Source organism: Pelodiscus sinensis, chromosome 20 (assembly GCF_052426305.1).
Source record: "Pelodiscus sinensis isolate ZL-2025 chromosome 20, ASM5242630v1, whole genome shotgun sequence".
NCBI classification, from domain to species: domain Eukaryota; kingdom Metazoa; phylum Chordata; order Testudines; family Trionychidae; genus Pelodiscus; species Pelodiscus sinensis.
In genome coordinates, this window is record NC_143071.1 from 3,415,157 (window position 1) to 3,436,511 (window position 21,355).

The following is a 21,355-nucleotide window of genomic DNA, read 5'->3' on the forward strand; positions in this document are numbered from 1 at the left end:
CCCCCAACCCTGTGTCCTGAGTCCATCATACACCCACACCCCCTGCCCTCAGCCCCTCATACACCCCAGCCCAGACTCCTGCACCCCCACACCCAGCCATAAGATTGACAGACAGCCTGAATGCCTGCACAAAGCTGGATTTGACCGGTTGTGATGTAAACATTAAAGAAATGTGCAAAAAGATGCAGCAGCAGAAGTCCCATGTCTCGTCTGTGCTACTGTTAATCACGTCAATTACCAAGAATAGTAAGTTGTATATTTTCAGTCATGCAAATGGCCATTCGTATACGGCTCTTTGCTGGGTACTTATTCTAGATTTTGACGTAGTTTGGCTCTTTGGTTTGAAAAGGCGGCCCACCCCCGAAGCGAATGGTGTTCCAATGGCTAGTCATCGGTGTTCCCTGTGAGCTGCCTGCTTGGGCGGCCACTCAGGAGAGATTCAAATGCCACCCATGTCTGCAGAGCGCCCCAGCTAGGTTTTGTTTCCACTGGTGGCGCACAGTCACACATGCCTCGGTGCACATAAAAAAAAATTACTTTGCACATAGTTGGAAAAAAGGAGAGGCAACGCTTCCAGTCACCACTTCTGGGTCTCCGTTCTTTCTTCTGTACACGGGGCAAATACTCATTCCCTATCTCAATGGAGCGAGGCCACTGCTCCCGAGTGCAGACAGCTCTGAAGACAGGACATGTGATGCAGCCACCATGTATGAGAATGCTGCTCGCTAAAGTAACTACAACAGAGACGAGGCACCCGAGGGAGAATTGCCTCCCCAAGCAAAAATGCAGTCAGCTGGTGGACAGCTAGTTTATGAACCTGGTCTTGAGCGCCACAAGTCCACGCCCCCGCAACACATGTTCCGCCAGGTGCTCAGGCTGCTGCTCTTTGTGGAGTCTCAAGAGCAGGCTTTGAAGAGAGGCTATAACTTTTAAAAAACAAACAGGCAGGCAGCCGCTGGCCACAGGATATTGGCTGTTAGCGCTATTTGCTCCCCCCTCCTGGCTGACAATTTTATGGCGGTGAAGAGCGTGTGCATACACTCCACTGGTCCTAACTGCACGTAAGGGGCCTATGGAGACAGCTGGAAAAACAACAGTTAGAACATGGAATAAGGGAAATCTGGTTTGCTTGAGGAGTTTGGGACTGATCTAAAACTCATTACGTGGAATGACGGGAGATAACTAAAAGATTTCAAATGGTCAACACAGTCTGGAGCCCGACTGGGGAGAACTGTATGTTCCTTTGGGGGTAACACTCAGAGCAAATCCCAGGAGAAATGAGGGTTGAAGAGCAACTCCATGCCAAGTTGTACCTGTAGCCACAACAGTGACAAACTTGGATCCAAAGTGACCATCTGGAGACAGGCGGCATATGTTGGGATGCTGGTTCTGAAAGTTTCCAGCAGTGATGCACTCTTCTGCACTTAAAAAATATGTATCCTAGGAAAACATAAAAACAAAACATAGCAAGATGCTGGAGCTATGAGAAGCACCCCCCCCTCCCATCTCACTGGAGTGCAATTGACGATGCCGTGGTAGCAACATGCATCTGAGGAAAGCTTGTGTGTAACATGCAAATGGAACACTAGAGGACTGAACACAGGAGACTGGCAGTCAGGAAGGCCAGAGTCCTAATCCTGGTTTGGTCCAGGATAGTGCGGTCCTGGGCAAGTCACATCACCGTTTAGTGCCTCAGTTTCCCACACATTACACTAGCACTTGAGGGTCACGCAGCAGTGCAGTCTAAGATGTCGTTTTGATTTGCTCCCCAAACTTTCACCACGGACGTGCGCCTGCTCCTGTTCCCACCCTCCGCTGAAGCATCTCAATCGATCGTTCTTTCGCAAGCGTGGGCGAAGGAGACTTCATGCTGTTTCATATGCCTGTGGCGGGCTCCCATCAACCCTGCCTCCTCCTTCAAATGCCACTGAAGACCCATGTGTGCCATGAACCACTGCAATTGGAATGGGCACATCCCACCTTACGCTGCGCTGGCTTGACTTGTGCCCTCAGTTTCAGGCCCTGGGGGCAGGATTCTGCTTGGCAGAGCCTGCGTTTATGATGCCCTAGAAACAGCAATAAATGCAGAACATAATTACTCATGTGCTTGCACCTCACCTTGTTCCTGCTGTATCGAACAGTCCCCTTCCGCGTATCTTCAGAGACCAGATCCGTGAATATCCAGCCGACCTTTGAAGTGAAACAAAACAACCCCCGCTGTGTTTAAAAGGCAGCCTTCTTTCGCTCCTCCAAGATGGTCCTCCCCCCGCACGAGGGCCTGCTGTGCGGCCCCTGAAGGAAACGCCTCTCGCTCGTCTGAACACAACTCACACATCTGCCGTGTCAGCCAAGCAGGTGAAGGGACTTGCAGCTCTTTCTGTCTTACTGGGGATTTTTTTCATGGAAAAACCTGGAGGCTGCAGGTCTCTGAGCCTCCCCACACAGCAAAAAGCCACTTGCTGTGCAATATTTCGAATGCAGCCGCATCAGCCACAACAGGAGATGACATGGTGTCGCGGCGATCTCGTTTTCTGACACTAGCAGTCACTCGTTAATATCAAGCGAACACTTTCCCATTCAATTCTAATTTATCCCCAATCCCAACCTGCTCTGCGCTGAGAAACAACTTACTCCTGCCTCTTCACTGCATGCACCGTACAGACACCTCTTTATTCAGACCCTCCCTTAGCCATCGAGCTAAGAAACGCTGCTCCGCACTCGCAGGGAGCCATGAGACCGATATGGCACGTAGGACAGATCTGCAGCCAACACTCAGGAACGATCCATTTTCAACCTGGCTCATTTGAACGGAACCGATGTGAGGTGCAAAGGGAAAGCAGGGGGTCTAATGACATCTACCAACTCAGGGGGCAGGGATAGCTCAGTCGTCTGAGCATTAGCCTCCTACACCCAGGGTTGTGAGTTCAATCCTTGAGGGGGTCATTTAGGGATCTGGGGCAAATCTGCCAGGGATGGTACTTGGTCCTGCTGTGAAGGCAGGGACCTGGACTCAACAACCTTTCAAGGTCCCTACCAGCTCTATGAAATAGTTGTATCTCCATAATCAAACTCCTTGCTTCAGACACTGGGGCTACATCTACACCAGCATGATTTTCCAGAAATGCTTTTAACGGAAAAGTTTTCCGTTAAAAGCATTTCCGGAAAAGCACGTCTAGATTGTCAGGACGCTTTTCCGGAAAAGCATCCAGGGCCAATCTAGACGCGCTTTTCTGCAAAAAAGCCCCTATCGTCATTTTCGCAATCGGGGCTTTTTTACGGAAAACACTACTGTGCTGTCTACACTGGCCCTTTTCCAGAACAGTTTTCCGGAAAAAGACTTTTGCCCGAACGGGAGCAGCACAGTTTTTCCGGAAAAGCACTGATGATTTTACATTAGATCGTCAGTGCTTTTCCGGAAATTCAAGCGGCCAATGTAGACAGCTGGCAAGTTTTTCTGGAAAAGTGGCTGATTTTCCGGAATAACTTGCCAGTGTAGACACAGCCTGGCAGCAAGAGACAGATTTTTATCTCCAGGGAACAAGAGAGATCATCAAGGATGTATGTGGACCTCTGACTGCAAACAAGGCCTCCAGCTTGAAAACATTCAACATCAGAAAAATCTCAGCACATTCAATACTTAGTGTTAGCCATGGCAGGGCGAGCGATACCCTCAGACAGTCCAGAAAATTAAATATAGATTTGAAAGTCATCTGCATACAGAGGAGGCTGAAATCCATATGTCTTGATTAAATGACTGACAGGTTGCAGATACAAGAGAAATAAAGAACTAAGAGCTGAACTCCACAGCTGCATTGCATACAAGTGAATTCTTGCCCCGTGTGAACACTCAGAGAGAGGCACTGGGCTCGGATAGCTGGGATCCTGATAGCAAACCGCAAAACCTCTCCAAGAAAGAACTAACCCCCCCAAGAACACTCATCCCACGAATGTGCCAAATTTTTTGGCCCACGGCCCACCCCCCTCAATGCAAACCTTTCCGCGGGCCATTAGCCACCCACCTAGGATGACAAAATGGGTGCAGTAGGAGGTGGGGGGGAGAAGGGGAGTCTGGCCAGGAGGTAAGGTGCAGGAGTGAGGTGGGAGGGTGCAGGGTTCTGGCAGGAAGAGGGTGCATGAGGGGTGCAGGGTCTGAGCATGGTGGGGATGGGAGGCGCTTACTTGGCTCCCATCACTCCCAGGCACTGCCTCCCTAATGCTCCCATTGGCTGTGATTCTGGCCAATAGGAGTAGCGCAGAAAGCCTCCAGGTGAGTGGTTTTGTGTGCTGCCGTTCTGGGGGAGTGGCAGCACAGGAGCCAGATTTGAGCTCCCACTGCAGCGAGAAGCCAGAGCTGGTGCTCCAACCATGTGGGGAGGAGGGATGCCATGGGGCTGGAGCACTAGCACAGGTTCCCCAGGAGGGTGCGTGGTGGGGGGCAGGGTGTGGGTGTGCCCCGAGCCCACAAATCACCTGCAAGACGGTTGTGGACAACACTGAGAACCACTGACTTGAACCCCTAGAAACACAAGGGCTATTGGCCCCCTACAAACAAAGTCGATTTCAGAATGTGTCCAGCCTTAATTTTACTCCGTCAAGCAGGCGAGAAATGATGAGAGAGGAGTCTTCCGCTCTACTCTGCGCTGAGCAGGCCTCAGCTGGAGAGTTGTGTCCAGTTCTGGGCACCGCATTTCAGGAAAGATGTGGAGAACTTGGAGAAGGTCCAGAGAAGAGCAACAAAAATGATGAAAGGCCTAAAAAACAAGAGCTATGAGGGAAGACTGAAAGAACTGGGCTTGTTTAGTTTGGAAAAAAGAAGACAGAGGGGACATAACAGCTTTCAAGTTCCTAAAAGGGTGTTAAAAAGAGGAGGGAGAAAGATTGTTCCCCTTAGCCGATAAGGACAGTTCAAGAAGCAATAGGTTTAAACTGCAGCAAGGGAGGTTTTGGTTGGACATTAGGAAAAACTTCCCGTCAGGGTGGTTAAACGCTGGAATAAGTTGCCTGGGGAGGTTGTGGAATCTCCATCCCTGGAGATATTGAAGAGCAGGTTGGACAGACACCTGTCAGGGACGGTCTAGACGGTGCTTGGTCCTGCCATGAGGGCAGGGCACTGACTTGATAACCTCTCGAGGTCCCTTCCAGTTCTAGGATTCTATGATTTTATGATCCTTTCACTGCTGCAGAGAGAGACTCAAGAATTCCTTTGCCCAGACACGTTAGCCAACAGCGTTTTACTACCTTTGTCAGGCCAAGTTTTGCAGCAATCTCATCCACCACCTCAGCTTTCGGGTCTTCCAGGAGCTCCAGGCTGTTTTGGGTACCAATCTGTAAGGAAACAACAGAGCTTGCTTCTAAACCAGCATTACATGCAAAACCCGGGATAAACCAGGTTCTATCATTTCGGACCTTTCAAGAGAGACTGTCTAGAGCAGCGGTTCCCAAACTTTTGGGCATCACGCCCCCCTTTTTGATTTTTGAGAAACCCTCACACCCCCCTCCCCAAAAAATAGCAGCAAAACTTGGGGTGGGTTTGACGGGGTATGTGTGGCTGGGTTGCCTTGCACCCCCACCTGGAATTTCTTCACACCCCCCCTGGGGGGCACGCTCCCCAGTTTGGGAACCCATGGTCTAGAGGCAGTGGTCTGTTCCAAAGATTTCTCCAGCAGCCAGCTCTCCCTCCCTCTCTCTCTCACACACAGAGTCTTTGTGCAGCACACACACACACACACACACACACACACACACACACACACACACACACACACCCCCCTCTATGCCACAGTCTCTATCCCTCACACACACACACACACAGTGCCACACTCTCCCAGTCTGTGCCAGTCACACGCACACAGTTGTGTCAGTCTCCTTGTCACACACAGCCTCTCTCTCTCTAGCCCCTAGCTCCACCCCTTTTGCCTGAGGCCCCACCCCTTCCAGGGTCCCAGAGCCGACTCCTTATGATTTCCCAAATTTTGTGGAGTAGCCCCACTGCAAAAACGATTGCCCACCCCGACACAGACAAGAACAATTTTCTGAACTTGCTGGCCGTGGCAGATCTCTGCTCATGTTGTATCTCTTTGAACAGGAGAAGAGCAGCTCAGAAGGAGTGTCGCGAATGCAAGAGCCCACCCAGGCCCTCCTCCCAGCTGTGGAAAACAATATTCTGCCACTGGGGTGCATTCCAAGGCAGGCGGCTTTGTGGCGGCGTTAGGCTGAGATGCTCTGCCACGCAGAAGAGCAGAGCTTTCTCTCCCCAGAGCAGCGGAGGCGGCTCCCTCTCTTTCGCCTTACACTCCACTGTGGTGCTGAGAGACTCCAAGCGTCCTGGCTTCCACGCTTGTGTGTGGCCTAGCACCTACAAAGGGCTCCCAAGGACACTGTGCCAACAAGCTGGCTTGGCTGGGCTGGCATTTAACAACCTCAGCAGAGTGGTTACAGGCTATTCACACGCACGGGCCTTCTCAAAGAGCTGGGTGAGACGTTCAGTGCTGACACAGAACCGATTGACTTTGTCGTTGGATTCCCTCGGAGGAATCAGGATGAATGAAATTCATGCTCCGTACCTCCCCAGAGGGCTGTGCACATGTACGGACTAGGCCTATCACACGCTACCGGCATACAACTGCAATTAGGGATGGGACAGTTTAACCGGTTAATCGGTGGGGGCTGGAGGAGCTCCCCACCTGCTGCGGAGGAAGGGCTGGCCGCAACCTCTGTCCGCAGCAGGAGTGGGTGCCCTGCAGGCAGGCGCTGATTCCGCTGGGCTGGAGTGGCCCACCCACTCGTCCCCCCTTTAATCGATTAGCCAATTAGGGATGTTAAATATAGGTTAATTAACTAATCGACTAGTTGATGGATTTTCCATCGACTAGTCGCTAAGCAGGGGAGCTGTAGTGGCGTTAGCTCCTGGCCCCGAGAGCTAACCCCGCTGTAGCTCTGCCTTTTAAATGTACAAAGTCCTTGCCGGCTCTTAATACATTGAAAAGGCTGGTGCGCAGCAGGGAGGACCCAGCGTGAGCCTGGCCAGTTGATTCCTGGCTCATACCAGATCCCCCTGCTGCGCTTTAGCCTTTTAAACACACATTGCTAGCGGCTACGGCTACACTTCGGAGCCTACTCCTGCAGCTGTACGGCTGTAAGGTCTCCCATGTAGCCACTCTTTGCAGCCTTCACACCTCTGACTGACAATACTTTCACCAGCAAAAGGGGTAGTGCAAGGCCTAGGACCTGGCTGCTCGGTTCCACCCCAAACCAGTGGGGATTCAGGCACTGAGCTCCGGAGGCTTTTAAAAGTTGCAGCCTCAGCTTTGTGACTGTCCTTGCTCACTGCTCTCCTCAGGGGCTGGGCTCACTCCACACAACTAAGGATGTTAACTAGCGGTTAATTAACTAGTCGAGTAGTCAATGGAAACTCCATCTACTACATGACTAATCAATAGGCACTTCCGCATTCCTCCTTTGAAATGTACAAGAGCCCCCGCTAGGGCTCTTGTACATTTCAAAGGAGGAATGAAGAACTCCACATGCAGCTGGGGAGTCCTGCTGACTCCGGGCTGCAGGCGGGTGCCAGTTTTGAAATGTACAAGAGTCTCCAGAGGGGGCTTTTGTGCATTGCAAAGTGGCAGCGCAACATGGAGCCCAGGATCAGCAGGGGACTCAGTCTCCCACTGGCCCCGGGGTCCATGCTGTGCTGCCGCTTTGAAATGCCATGCAGACCTGGGGTCAGCTGGGGACTCCCCAGCTGAACCCAGGTTCCGCGGAAATGCCGCACTGGAGCCCGGGATCAGCTGGGGAGTTCCCAGCTGACCCTGGGCTCCACATGTGGCAGCGCCGCACAGCTGATCACGGGCTCAGCTGTGCAGTGCTGCCACTTTGAAGTACCCTCTTCCCCTCCCCCCATCTGATACAGGCAGCAAGTGGGGGAGGGGAATTGACTAGTTGACTGACTATCCGATAAGCATTTGCTTATCCGATAGTCAGCTAGTCGACTAGTCCTTAACATCCCTATATACGACTGCACATCATCCTAGCCATGCTGGTCCCCGGACAGAGAGACACAAGGTGAGGGAGGCAATAGCTTTAACTGAACTAACTTCTCTTGGCGAGAGACACGCTTTGGGGCTACACAGACCTGAGGAAGAGCTCAGGGTAGCTCAAAACCTCGTCTATCTCACCGACAGAAGTTGGTCCAAAATAAAAGATATTCCTTCCCCCAGCCCGTCCCGCTACAGTGCTAGACATGTTCAATTCCATCATTACATTTACAAAGCTTCGGCTTTTTAACATTTGAGTCAGTTATTAAGTTACATAAAAGAGATTTAATGTATTTGGATTCGCTGGAATTCCTATTCCTAGAACAGGGTGTGGTCCAACACTGTGCAGACAAGGCCAGAAAGGGTTTCTAGACAGTGACTAGTGCCACCTAGTGACTTTTACAAGTAACAAATCTGAAGTCTTTATTTTCAAGTTCACTATGTATTTATGGTCTTGTACGCCATGGGTGGGCAATGTTCCCTCTTTTTTTAAAAACCATCCATGAGTAGAATAAATTCTCTTGTGTGCACCAAGGCATGTGTGATGTGCACCACCAGTAGAAACATGATTCCAGTGGTGGGTGTTCTCCTAATCAGCTGGGTGGCATCTGAGTCTTTCCTTCATGGCTGCCCAAGCGCTCAACTTCCCAGCAATACTACGGGTGGGGAACCTCCGGCCCACAGGTCGCCTGCTCAATTTCATCCAGCCTGCAGCAAGTTTCCGCACTGCAGGCTGGAAGCCCTAAGACCGGATGCTGGTTCGTGGCAATCAAGGAAGCGCAACACTCTGCTCATGGGTGCCACCCCTGCAGCTCCCGCTGACAGGGAAGCTCGGCCAACGGGAGCTGCGGGGGAGGTGCCTGTAGGCGAGGGCAGCACACGGAGCCCCCTGCCCACCCCTCCCCTGCCGGGGTCGTAGCGACGTGCAGGCCGCAGCCACTTCTGGGAGCAGCTGCAGCACGGGGCCAGGGCAGGCGCTGAGCGCCGCCACCACCTGGGACTGCCCTAGGTAAGCACCCTGCACCAGTCCTGAGTCTCCTCCCATACTCAAACTAGTCTCCCAGAGCTTGCACCCGCCCCTCCTGTCCCAGCCCCCATCAGCTGCCGAACTCCCACCCAGACCCCAACCCTCCAGCCCGGAGCCCCCTCCTACAATCCGAACCCCTCGTTATTGGCCTGAGTGCCCCTCCCCCAGGGAGTATGTGGCCCGTGACGGATTTTTTCTGGGAGTCAGTGGCCCTGATAAGAAAAGGGTTCCCCACCCTTGCTAAACACAGACAAAAGACAACCCAAAATGCCATGGTAGAGGTTCAAACATGCAATTGACTGCTGTGCTAATCTACTGATCCGGTCTGCAATTAGATGGAGGCCTGCTCATCTTCACACTTGACAGAGCTCGAAGCAAGATCCGCAGAAAGGGAGACACACTGTCCCGTGGTAATTCACTTTCTTCCAAAAGGCAGGCTACCAAGACCAAGCTAAAACCTGAGGCACTCCGCTCAAACCAGATCTGTCCATTTCTGCATAGCAATGGCAGATGTCTATGTGGCAGTCTAATATACTAAAGAGAAGCAATGCCACTTTGACCCCAAATGTCGATTTTATCACTGTTTTTATAACATTTAAGGGCAACAGAGATATTTGCATGAGCATGTTGAACCAAACTGGTGTGGCTGTCTCAAAACATTCCAGAACAAAAATTTCCCGCTGAAGTCTTTGCAACCTAAACCCCTCCAACCTGAAAGTGAATCCCACGCTCAGGGAATCACTTGCACTTCATTTCCTTTTGCGTTTCCCTGTGCTCGGGCAACTCAAGTCAGATACACGGTGAAAAGCAAATCTGAGAGGTAGCACCACTAATCTAAGATGGCACAGACAATTATTCACTGTATGTGATTTACATCTGGACAGTTTTCCTTTTGGAGCTAGTGCATGAAATCTCACGTGTGATGGTCAGGGAACAAAGGGGGTTTCACGATCACGATCTTTAAGAAATAAAACGGTGACGTTCTTGTGTGGAGTTATTTTTTACCTGTGGCGGTTCATAGATGGCAGCTACCTCAGCCCGGATCGCCAGAGGGATGTCCTTGTGCTCTGTGTATCGGCCGTATAAGTACCCGAAATGCTGGTTCCCTGTCTTTCTCCAGAAGTCTAGGAAGCGATCCGCTATCGTGTGGTTCTCAAACATTATGTTGTCAACGTGCCTGTATTTCTGTCAGACAGAATGCAAGAAGGCTTTAGGCCAGCTCCCCAGTTCCAGACCAATGAAAGCAACTCCACTTTGCCTAACTTCCAGTCCAGTCGTGTCTCTCCAGACCTGCCTGGGATGTTCCCCAAACGATTAAGGAAGGCATCAGACTCCTGCCGGAGCAAGGGGAGAGAAGCAGCTAGCTTGCTCCCCGCCTCCTCCCTCCTCTGACCCTCCCTGCTCCGAGCTCCTACTGCAGCACCCCTCCGTGTCCCCCCCTCCTCCCAAGCACCCCTCCGTGTCCCCCCCTCCTCCCAAGCAGAACGCAGGGCAGGCAGGACGAGGGGGAAGCGCTCCAAATACCCAGCACCTAAAATCAGTTCTGGCTCCTGGCAAGGACCCTAACCCCACAACCCTTTCGGATTTCAAAGCCTCGTGGAATTTCGATGGGTGGCAAGGAGAAGCTGTGGGTGGCTTTTTGGGGCCTATGTGGACGGAGAGTTGAGAAGCCCCAGCCTAGCTCCCATGAGTATCTTCTGCGCTGGGGGGAAACGACTGAACCCAGAACTTTTCCGAGTCTCTTTCTGCAGCAGCTAAACACGCTGACGGCCATTTTCTTAGCAACGGCAAAGGCTCCCAAGGGCCAGGTTGGCTGTTCGCATTGACGCGGTCTCCCATTCAAAAACGAGAAGGTAAATCACGGCTGGAAGAGCACAGGGCCTGCAACGTGCCCTGCCAAGGCTCACCTGTCTGTTGAGCGTGATGGCGCTGGGCTGACACTTGGTGCAGATGCCCTCTGGCCAGGGAGGATGCCCCTCGCACCCAGATTTAATCTTGCAGCTGATGTTCTCCAGAGCAACAAACTTCCCCCTGAAGAAGAGGGGGAGAAAGGGGGGTTTCTTTAGCCTATTCTAATGCCTTTTGCCGCCTAGAAAGAATCTAGCAAACCAAGCCCCTTGTATACAACAGAGCACAAGACATATTGGCTGTGTCTAGACTGGCAAGTTTTTCCGCAAAAGCAATTGCTTTTGCGGAAAAACTTGCCAGCTGTCTACACTGGCCGCTTGAATTTCCACAAGAACACTGACGATCTCATGTAAGAAATCAGTGCTTCTTGCGGAAATACCATGCTGCTCCCATTCAGGCAAAAGTCCTTTTGCGCAAAAGGGCCAGTGTAGACAGCTCAGATTTGTTTTGTGCAAAAAAGGCGATCGGGGCTTTCTTGCGCAAAACTGCGTCTAGATTGGCACGGATGCTTTTCCGCAAAAAGTGCTTTTGCGGAAGAGCGTCCGTACCAATCTACTCCCTTTTCCGCAAATGCTTTTAACGGAAAACTTTTCCGTTAAAAGCATTTGTGGAAAATCATGCCAGTCTAGACATAGCCTTTGTGCGCTGATATTTTGCACTTTGGCATGATGCTGCAACTTGTCCAAAGACGCACAGCCAAGTCAGTAGATGAGCTAGCAATGGAAGCCAGGAGTCCTGGTCCTTCTGCTTTAATGACTGGACAGCTTTCCAATAAGCTGATGGCTCCAGCAAAAGCCTCGGAAATGCAGATAAAAGTCATTTGGCTGCAGTTTAAGCAGTGCATAGAGTACACGACAAGGAGCGCGTTATTCTGCAGACTAAAATTTGTTTCCTTTTATGTGTGTAAAACTTTTTGCAAGAGGGAGTTGTCTTAAAATGAAAGAGCCCGGCCTTGAGTTTGCTTTCAGCAAGACAAGATGCCACGCGATCAGGGGAAGGTGCCACGTGTTTCTTTAAGGGACAGGCATGCTATACTACGACATGTTCCCAGTCCTTTGCTTCAGGGAAAGGGACGCTGCCCGGCACACGAGGATCCTGGGCATATCAGGTTGCGGCCCTGCTTTGTGTCTTTCACAGGGGTCGCCGTGTGAGTCTGTTTCAGCAAAAACAACAAGGAGGCAGGTGGCTCTTTAAAGACGAACAAACGTTGCAGGGCCTGCGCTTTGGGGAATGGCAGATCACTTATAAATGCATGAAGTGAAAGAATACGATTCCGCTACCTGATACGTGCACATCCTGCATCTCACACAGTGAGCTGCAACTCACCACAGCTGACACCCTAAGAAATTTGTTCGTCTTTAAGGTGCCCCCGGACTCCTTGCTAGGTTTGCCTTTGCCGTTCACTAGCTAGCTGAATAAGAGAAACACCTTCCCTGTTCAGCACCTCCTCCAGCTTTCCTGGTACATTCCTGGATATAATCAAAGTATCTCTTAGCAATGAGTTCATCCTTACAACCCTTCACGAGGGCGAGAAGTGACATCATCTGCATTTTGCAGATAGAGAACTGAGGCCAAGAGACTTTCTCAAGGTCACGCAGGCAGTCTGTGCCAGAGATGATATCACCCCCACTCCCAAGCAAGGAACCTGAACTTTCGTTTTCTACAAATCTTAATATTTCACTGCAAAGTAGAAGTGGACTGTGGCTCTCCTGACCCACCTAAGCACAGCCCAGGCCACCCTGAGATCCAGCCATCCAGCTTCTTCATTATACTGTGCCCTCTATCTAATCTAGAAAGGAGAAGGTTTGTATGTTTGTGCTCTAATAACTTGGACACTACTTGGATCTACCGCAACCAAACTTTCCATGGGATAACCTTTCCTCCAAGAGAAGGTTTTAAGGTACTTTTGGACCCGATCGGGCCCAATCTCAACCTGTAAACATTAAAAATAACCCGCCACACTGCGCTGCAGGGGCAGCCCCGCCCACTCTAAGTCACGTGCCCACTGCCTGTGGCCCCAAAGCACCGTCTGGGACTCTCCCCAACCCCACGTGAACGGCTCGGGCATCCGACTTGCCCCCTGTGGCTACGGTTACCACGTAGTCTTAAAAAAAAACCACAACAACAAAAAAACCTGGCCACACTTGATGGGAGTGGGAGGGAGGAAGAACCAGTCGGGAGGGGAGTGGGACTGGCTGGGAGGAAGGGGGAGAGCCGGGAAGCAGGGCTGGGAGGGGGGGGAGGGGGGGGGGAGAGAGGGGCAGTGGGGCTGGCCAGGAGAGATTGGGGGAGGAGTGGCCAGTGGGAAGCAGAGCTGGTCGGGGGAGAGCAGGAGGAGGAGAACTGGCCGGCAGGAAGCAGGGATGGGGGCGGGGGGGGGGGGGGGGGAGGGGAGCGCGAATCGGCCAGCAGGGAGTGGGACCAAGCAACGCCTGGTAACTCCAACTAGTTCTTTCTACATCATCTTCGTCCCAATGTCAGCAATGCTGCTTGTATGCAATTACCTTGCCACAGCTGAAAGTGAAGCGACTCCGTGGCATTCATATCCCCCCAGGCTTACCAGATAATGGCCAATACCAACATACTCAGGCAAGGTTTGGGCACTTTGTTGTAGCTACAGGATTCCCATAACTGCTGAGAGTTTCTTACTTGTCTGCTCCTCCGGTCAGCTTCCTGATGTAGGCATGGAATGACATGTGCTTCACGGGAGGTTCCAGATGGTTTAAATAATCTTCATCAAAAGGCTGCCAAAAAACACCGTACAAAGGAGACCCGGGTCAGACACCTGTCTGGTAATCCATCGATCACTGAACAAATGGGTGTTCTAGATTCAACTTTCTACCATCTCCCAGTGTGGAAACAATCAAGAAACTGTGGGCTTTTTTCATGTCCCTTAACTGTTTCATGGGTCTTCACAATATTTTTGATATCGCTTCATGCGTGCTCAAAGCTTCGGTTTTCTCCACAAAGCACAGTTAGCGCCAAAGGCACGAGGGCTTTTTAAATAATGACAAATGCAAAGACCAGCAGATCAAACACCTTCACAAAGAACACTCAGAACTCATGGGGTGAAGGAGGAGCCCACTGGGGTAGGCTTTTGCGGGAACTATGACTGTCCACCAGGGAAACAGCTGAGAGTTTCTGTAGCTATTTATGGCTGTTTTCAGTCTCAATGGTGCGGTGGAAACCTGTGGCGAAGCACTGAGATTCGGATGTGGAAGGGGAAAGGATGGGAAATGAACATAAGGAGAGGCACAGAGATTGGGAATGAGAGTGGAGAGAGAAGACAGAACCTCACACACAAAGGTCTTGCTGGGCTTTTACAAGTATTTTCTGGTGTGACGACGAGTTGGGGCTTCCCCGATCCTGCACCCCCGTAGCAGCCAGTAGAATAGAGGGGTTTATTGATTTTCCAGAATACAGCACAGCACAGATGTGATGTGGCTACCGGGGGCAGGGCCAGGATGGCTCAGGCTCCTAGGGTTAGGGTCCATCACCCCTAGCCCCCAGCTTAGCCTGTTCTCTCCATGCTTCCTAGACAGCAACTGACCCCCCCCCCCCCCCAAGTCCTTTGTCCCTCTCCTTTCTTAACTTGTATAACTGGTTTCGCTACCATCCTGGGAGCGGCAGGATACCCCCTGCTGGGCCATGCTTACAGATAGCCCAAGCATAGCAACCAGCAAGGTACTAACACTACACCACATTTGGTAACTCCATTACTGCAGACAAACGAATGCTTTAATCATGATGCATCCTAGGTTGGCATCACAGCCAAAGGGCCGGCTTTCTTACTGAGGCGAACAGGCGGCCATAGGCAACGCGCCAGGGAACCTGCCCCTCAGAATTGCCCCCCCTACAGACAGAGCTTCAAGCAGCGATCGAGCAGGTACAGAGTTTAGACAAAGACATGTCACTTCAGTGAAAGGGTTTGGTTTACCTCTAGCGGTACGCAATGCACACATTTACCCAAAGGGCCGTGTCGGCATCTGTGTAAAGAGAGAAACAAGGCCACGTTTAATAATGGGATGGATTCTCCATGCCAGACTGTACCATCTTTATGTCGTGAAGGCATTTGGAATGACTGAATAACGATTTGGGCCACGAGCATCGACTGGTCCGTTATGAGCGATCGAACATGGCGGCGGGGGAGGGGAGAAACAACCACTTCACAAAAATTGGGAGCAAGAGCTTGGATTGAACCGACAAGTCTGAGGTCACAATCAGGCTTCTTAACACACCTGTCCCACTGGCAGGCCTCTCCATTAGCTAAAGAGCTATTTGCACGGTCTTCAATGATAATCCCCGACCGTATAGCACTCCCATTCAGGGCAGTGTTTCAATCCCAATACACGATGTTTTATGGTGCATGGGGGAAGGCTACGTTACTTTAAACTGCACCAACCCACTCATCCTTTAACACTGCGTAAAGTTGCTCTCGGAACACAGTGAAACGTGCCCATATCCAACAGATAAAATCCCGTTGGGTCAATGTTAAAACAGGGGGGGAAAATGCCCTTTGGAGATGATCTCCTTAGAAATTACAGGAGCTCTGCCAGGGCATTAGGAACTGGGCAGTATGGTTCTTAAGAGCAAGCCCTAGCAGATGAACTGACTGTTGACTCTCGCTGGAAAGATATGGAAGGCAGCCAGTGCGGCCCTGCTTTTAACGGCTGTATGAACATTATCTTCCCCATTAAGGACCGCTACAGGCTGCTAATGCACTCCGCAGAATGCCAGCATCCTATCCCGTTTAGATTGATATGCACCAACAAATACAGGCACGACCCTGGACATGGATTTTTTTTTATCATCATAAATATCTGCCTTTGTGTTTTGACTCCCTGCTAAGAATACCTTTCTTCTCTTGAAAAATGCACTCACATTGAAGCCAGGTTTGGGGGCGGGGGCGGGTTAACCAAGAAGGGGAGAGGTTTGCCTTTCTTGTTTGAAGATTAATGTGCCATTTCCCTCATTCATCATCAGCTCGGAAAGGTTAGACAATAATGTCCATTTAAAAGCTAGGCCTCTCTGATCTTCCCTTCTGCTGCAGCACTAAAGATTAAACCACATGGGAAGACAATATCACAGGGCCGGGAGGGGCACTCAGGTTAAAAAAGAAAATCTCAACTTGAGTTAGGCAGGGATCCACCTTTTGCAAAAGGGTAAATGGAGGGCACAAGAAATGATTACAGGGACCCAGAAGAGAGCCGGGCACAGTGCCCATGACTCCCTGCCCCCTGGGCTTTCCAGTAAACAGCAATTCCACAGCTGCCTTTGACTCTTGTGGCTTTGCGACTGTTCGATCGCCTGCTAGTCCCCGAAGCCTTTGCAACCCACACACCTGGTGGGTGTGGCTCCTTGTCCCGACTAGCAGCACAGACCGCAGGCTGGCTTTTACTCAAACAGCAGAGCAGGCATGGGGGGACCTCAGGCCCGGGGGCTGGATGTGGCCCTCGGCTTGCCTGAATCTGGCCCTGAGGGTCAGGGACCCCCTCCCTCATCAATGGGGAGCCCCTGCTGGCACTGCAGCCCCCTTGCTGCCCCTCTGCGAGGCAGGAGCACAGAAGATCTGCTAGGTTGGGCCCCCTTAGGCTCTGGTGTGCGAGGGGAATGGGGGGGGACTGTCTTTCTGCTTCTCAGTCAGAAGTCACGTCAGGAAGGGTTTGGTTTTTTGCTTCACACTTGTGTGCGGCCCCCCGACTGAATTTTCTGGGGGTCAGTGGCCCCCCAACCCAAAAATGGCTCCTCGCCCTGCCGTTAGGGGTGCAAGTGACTAGTCAACTATCCAATAAGCAAAAGCCTCTATCAGAGGCAGGAAGGGGAGCAGGAGCCGGTGCTGGGGGGAGCCGGCTTAAAAGCCAGTTCCCCCCCCAGCACCATCTCCAGGGGGAGGGACGGGGAGGTAGTGGGGATCAGGCACGAGCCGGGAATCATCTGATTCCTGGCTCACACCCAGTCCCACTGCCCTTCAGCCTTTGAAATGTATTAGGAACCTCCTGGCTCTGCTGCAGCTCCCCCGCATATTGACTAGTTGATGGAAAATCCAGCAACTAGTAGATTAGTTGATTAAACTAAATTTAACATCCCTTCCTGCAGTAGAGGCTCATGCACTAAGCTCCAGAGGTCCCAGGTTCGGTTCCGCCTGTCGGCGTTCCGCCTAGGTAGCAGCTTTGGTGAAAAGGAAATGTTTCCATTCGTGGCTTTCACGTGAGATCCAAACCATGCAAAAATGGATCCAGGCCTGTGAGTTCATTCATCCAGCCTGGATGAATGCAACACTCGCTAGAGGAATGCAACACTCGCTAGAGGACATACACAGTGAAGCCATATGGAAACAGATGCTAGTTCAGAATACAGCCCCCTGTTCATTAGGCAGATGTCTCATTGGGGGCATATTGCAGAAGCACTCCAGCTAGAGCAGCTCTGGAGGTGACTGGCAGCAGATCCTTCTAGCAAAGGCCCTCTGGTTTGGAGTGTGCTTCTACTCGGGGCTTGCCAGAGCCCTAATTTAACTTTCTAGGGTAACAGCAGCGTCTCTTTTCCAGTGGGGTGAGGGAGCCAATCAGCGGCATATGCCTTAGAAGGAAGACCGTTCATTGAGCACACTTACTGGTTATCAGTTTCATATCGAATGTCATTTTAAATTTTGCTAAGCACCCAGCCAGCGGACAAGAGTATAGAAGCTAGTTAGAAAGCACAGTAGTATTTACAGTTGCTGATCTCGATTCCTGTAAATCTTCCCGTCCTGTTTGATTAGGTACTGGTCAATCTCATCCTCCACCACGTTGGGGGCCCCCATGGGGCGCAGCAGCCCTTGGGGGAGAGAGGTGTCCATGTTCTCCGAGGAGGAGCCAGCGGGGCTCGAGGGGAAGAGGAACAACATATCCCCATGTCTGTGTGGGGAGAAAGAGAAACATGCACTGGCTTGGAACGCACGTAGCTTCCTACACATGTAGCGGGGCAAACCAGCTGTTAGGAAAGCACCTGCCTTGCAGAGTAGAGGGGAGGGCTAGCTCAGTGGTTTGAGCAATGGCCTGCCAAACCCAAGGTTGAGAGCTCAATCCTTGCAGAGGCCATTTAAAGATTTGGGGTAAAAATTTGTCAGGGATGGTACTTGGTCCTGCTGTGAAGGCAGGGGACTGGACTGGATGACCTTGAAAGGTCCCTTCCAGTTCTAGGAGATAGGCAATCTCCATTAATTAAAAACAAAATTTTAAATTAAAAAAAAATTAATTTAGTACAGTTCAAGAAATATTGGACCTTCACCTCCCTTGCAGCACTAACTGGTTGGACCATGATTTTCACTGTAACCTACTGCCGGAGTCTGAGTTATCTGGGGAAATGTCGAAGCTTCCTTCCTGGCATAGAACTATAAAACAACCTTCATTACTGCCTACCTACCACAGCATCCCTGGGACCAGAACGTGAAATCGGGAAGAGCACAGGCTCAAGATACATAGTAGTATAAATGAAACAGCCCAACCCTAACTACCCTCCAAAGCCATGTTATTGGCCAACTAGCGCTCTTGCTGTTTTGCATGAAGAAGTTGCAGGAGGCCCTCAAAACACGAGTGCTGAATTCTGCCACTTTGCACCCACAAAACCAAGAGGCACCTTTCACCAAGAACAGAGCCAAAGAAAAATAAAGAGAATGGGGGGGGAAGGGGTTAAAAGGAGAGAAACAACAGCGTCAGCAGAGCAAAGGGCTCACTAGAAAATTGCCAACGCTTGCAGTCAGGTGCCTTCCGACGGTGCTTTGTGCACCATTATAGAACACCAATGAGTTAGCTTGGTGTGGTGCCCTTCCGTTTGCCCAGAAAAGGTGATGGGAGGGTCCTGCCAATCATCTGTGACTAGGGAGGGCTGCAGCTCCGGCCCATTCTAAATGGACAAGTTCTTTGTGAGATGCCTGCAGCAACACAGAGCGGGTGGAGCAGTGCAGGAGACAGGGCGGAGGAACAACTGACTCAATTCCCTCGGCCACAGAGGCACAAAAGAGGAGTCTGGTGCAGCCTGCCTGCAGCGGTGGACCGCTCTAGAAAACCCTAAGATACATGGCTACAGTGGGCTCTCCCCGACAGTCCCTTCTGGTAGCCCACAATACCGCAAGCAAGCCAGTTTGCCTCCTCACTAGTGACACAGATGCAGGGACTATCGATGTTCGCAGTCCATAGGCACGGAAGGAGAAGTCAGACAGGGTTGGCAAAAGGGGAAAGGCACATTCTACGGTACAACGCTCTCTCTTCCTCCCTGGTATTCTCTGTCAAGAACTTACTTGATTTTCAGGAGGTGGAGGGACTTGTTTTGTGATGCTGTGATCTCCCCAGTCCTGTTTCTATTGATGTACACAGAAAAGCCATTATTCCTGAAGCCAAACTCTTTTGCAACCTAGGAAATAAGAGATGAATGAGACAACACATCTGCGTCTGCACCGGGGGGGGGGGGGGGGGGGGGGGATATGAAAGGCCTAGTGGAATTTTCTGCTACAGATACTTTCACTGAATCCAACCTCCACTGCATGGCAAAGATTGTTGCGTATCTACAAGAAGGAATTTACAAGAACATAAGAGCTGACAGAACTAAGAACCTCCACGGGTCGTAAAGACAACACTGACAATAAAACACACATCCCACTGAGCGTCTGCTCTAAATCCAGACACTCAGGGTGGAGAAGTGTCGGTCGCTATTATTCAAATCTCCACTCTCCAATAGGGATGTTAGCATGTAGTCATTTACGATGAGCGTGGGCTCTTTGGTTAATCCTAATGATTACAAGCACCCTCCCCCTTGCTTCCTCTGTATCAGAGGGAGCAAGGCGGGGAGAGGCGGGAGCTAGTGACTGTGGGGAGCCAGCCGTGGAGCTGTCAGCCCTCCCTGCTGCCTCCCACGGAGGCAGCAGCATGGGGGAGGGAAAGTGAACAAGACAACAGGCAGGAGCTGGCTCCCCATGAGCACCGGCTGCCAGGGAGCCACCTGCCCCCAGAGGCAGCAGTGCAGAGGGTGAGGAGGGCAGGCAGGAGACGACACACGCAGGAAGCCGGCTCTCTGTGCATACCAGCTCCCACGGAGCCGCCTGCCCCTCTCCCCCGACTGCTGCCTCCGTATCAGAGGCGGCGGGGGACAGGCAGGAGCCAGTACTCTCCCCACAAGCACCAGCTCCCGCCTGCCCCCCCTTGCATGTAAACGTGCAGCCACTGAAAAATTCAGCAGTAACACGTTTACAAAAAACCCACGTTTGCTACATCCCCACTCTCCAATGCCAGCTTCTATGGAACACTGAACCAATCAAATCATCTCTACCCCCCAATCCACTTCAGACCCCTTTCCTTGCTCCCTTTCTCATTCCAGAGCCTCAAATATGAGGCTCTTGCTTAGATTCAGCGCTGCTCTCGATTTCAAGTCATGATTTTCCACAGAATTTTCACTCTCTTCCACTCCCTTTTTCATGTCTTTACACTGTTAGCCATTTGCCTTTCTTTCTCCTGGACTTTCCGCTTGCAAAAGCCTCTTCCTTCAGACCGCTAGACAGTTTCCCTTTCATCTTTTTAAGTGCCTCAATTAAAACCCACTTTTCTCTTAACCTTGCAGTACTGACTTCGGTTCAATAGCATCCTCTGTCCATTTATAAGGCTGATCTTTTAAGAGCTAGTCAATTTAAACACAGAGTTAGAAATAGCTGCAGGTACGGTACGTGCTCTCCTAAGTCTCTACGCCTATTTCTGTACTTTCATTTTTTTAATATATAACAAAAATGCCCCTCCCACCACCTATTGTTTTCGTCAAACCCACAGATAGAAGACATGGGCTTGGCACAGGACACCATCAAGCACATAGAGTAAAATGGAAAAAAAATAGAATACAGTTTGTTTTCTCTAACCTCTCTGTTATCAGGAGCTGAGGTTGACTCGTAGCAAAAGGAAGTAAGTTATTCAGAGGAATGTGATTTCTAAATTATCCCTTTACTTTGTGCACTTTATTGGTCTGAAGTAAACTGGCAGCTCTTCAGGTCAGAGACCTTGACTATAATTGAGGAAGCAAATTCTACGGCTAGGAAACAAAATTACAGGTTTTTCCCAGGTTTAAAGTTCTAACCTGAACACAGACGGTCTTACTGACTTTGATGTTGACCTTGCTGCATGAAACAGAGGAATTTCTACAGTCAATCAGACCACTGGTTCATCTAGTCCAGTATCCTGGTGATACAGGTTTTAAAGATGGAGTACCAGGACTCTGACATGACTTGTGCTATAACATTTTGAACTTCATGCAGTATTTGTGCAAGATCAACTAAGAGGATATCCCATGCCAGGAAGGAGCACAGCCCTGGTTTATAAACTATCTCCTCAATCATTAGAGAATGCTACAAAGAAAGTTATGACAAATACAA

General features: G+C 50.9%; 1 protein-coding gene across 1 annotated transcript in view; it reads right to left on the bottom strand.

Annotated features, from left to right (window-relative positions):
- The window catches only part of NPLOC4 (NPL4 homolog, ubiquitin recognition factor), a 49,501-nt gene that overhangs the window by 23,647 nt on the left and 4,499 nt on the right, over nucleotides 1–21,355 (bottom strand). The window contains exons 3-11 of the mRNA XM_075904055.2: nucleotides 19,244–19,356; nucleotides 17,679–17,861; nucleotides 14,906–14,954; nucleotides 13,618–13,712; nucleotides 10,968–11,091; nucleotides 10,066–10,245; nucleotides 5,239–5,325; nucleotides 2,119–2,190; nucleotides 1,314–1,440 (exon numbers count right to left, since the gene is read on the bottom strand). Of these exons, the coding sequence (XP_075760170.1) occupies nucleotides 1,314–1,440; nucleotides 2,119–2,190; nucleotides 5,239–5,325; nucleotides 10,066–10,245; nucleotides 10,968–11,091; nucleotides 13,618–13,712; nucleotides 14,906–14,954; nucleotides 17,679–17,861; nucleotides 19,244–19,356 (1,030 nt within the window). The remainder of the gene's footprint in view (nucleotides 1–1,313; nucleotides 1,441–2,118; nucleotides 2,191–5,238; nucleotides 5,326–10,065; nucleotides 10,246–10,967; nucleotides 11,092–13,617; nucleotides 13,713–14,905; nucleotides 14,955–17,678; nucleotides 17,862–19,243; nucleotides 19,357–21,355) is intronic.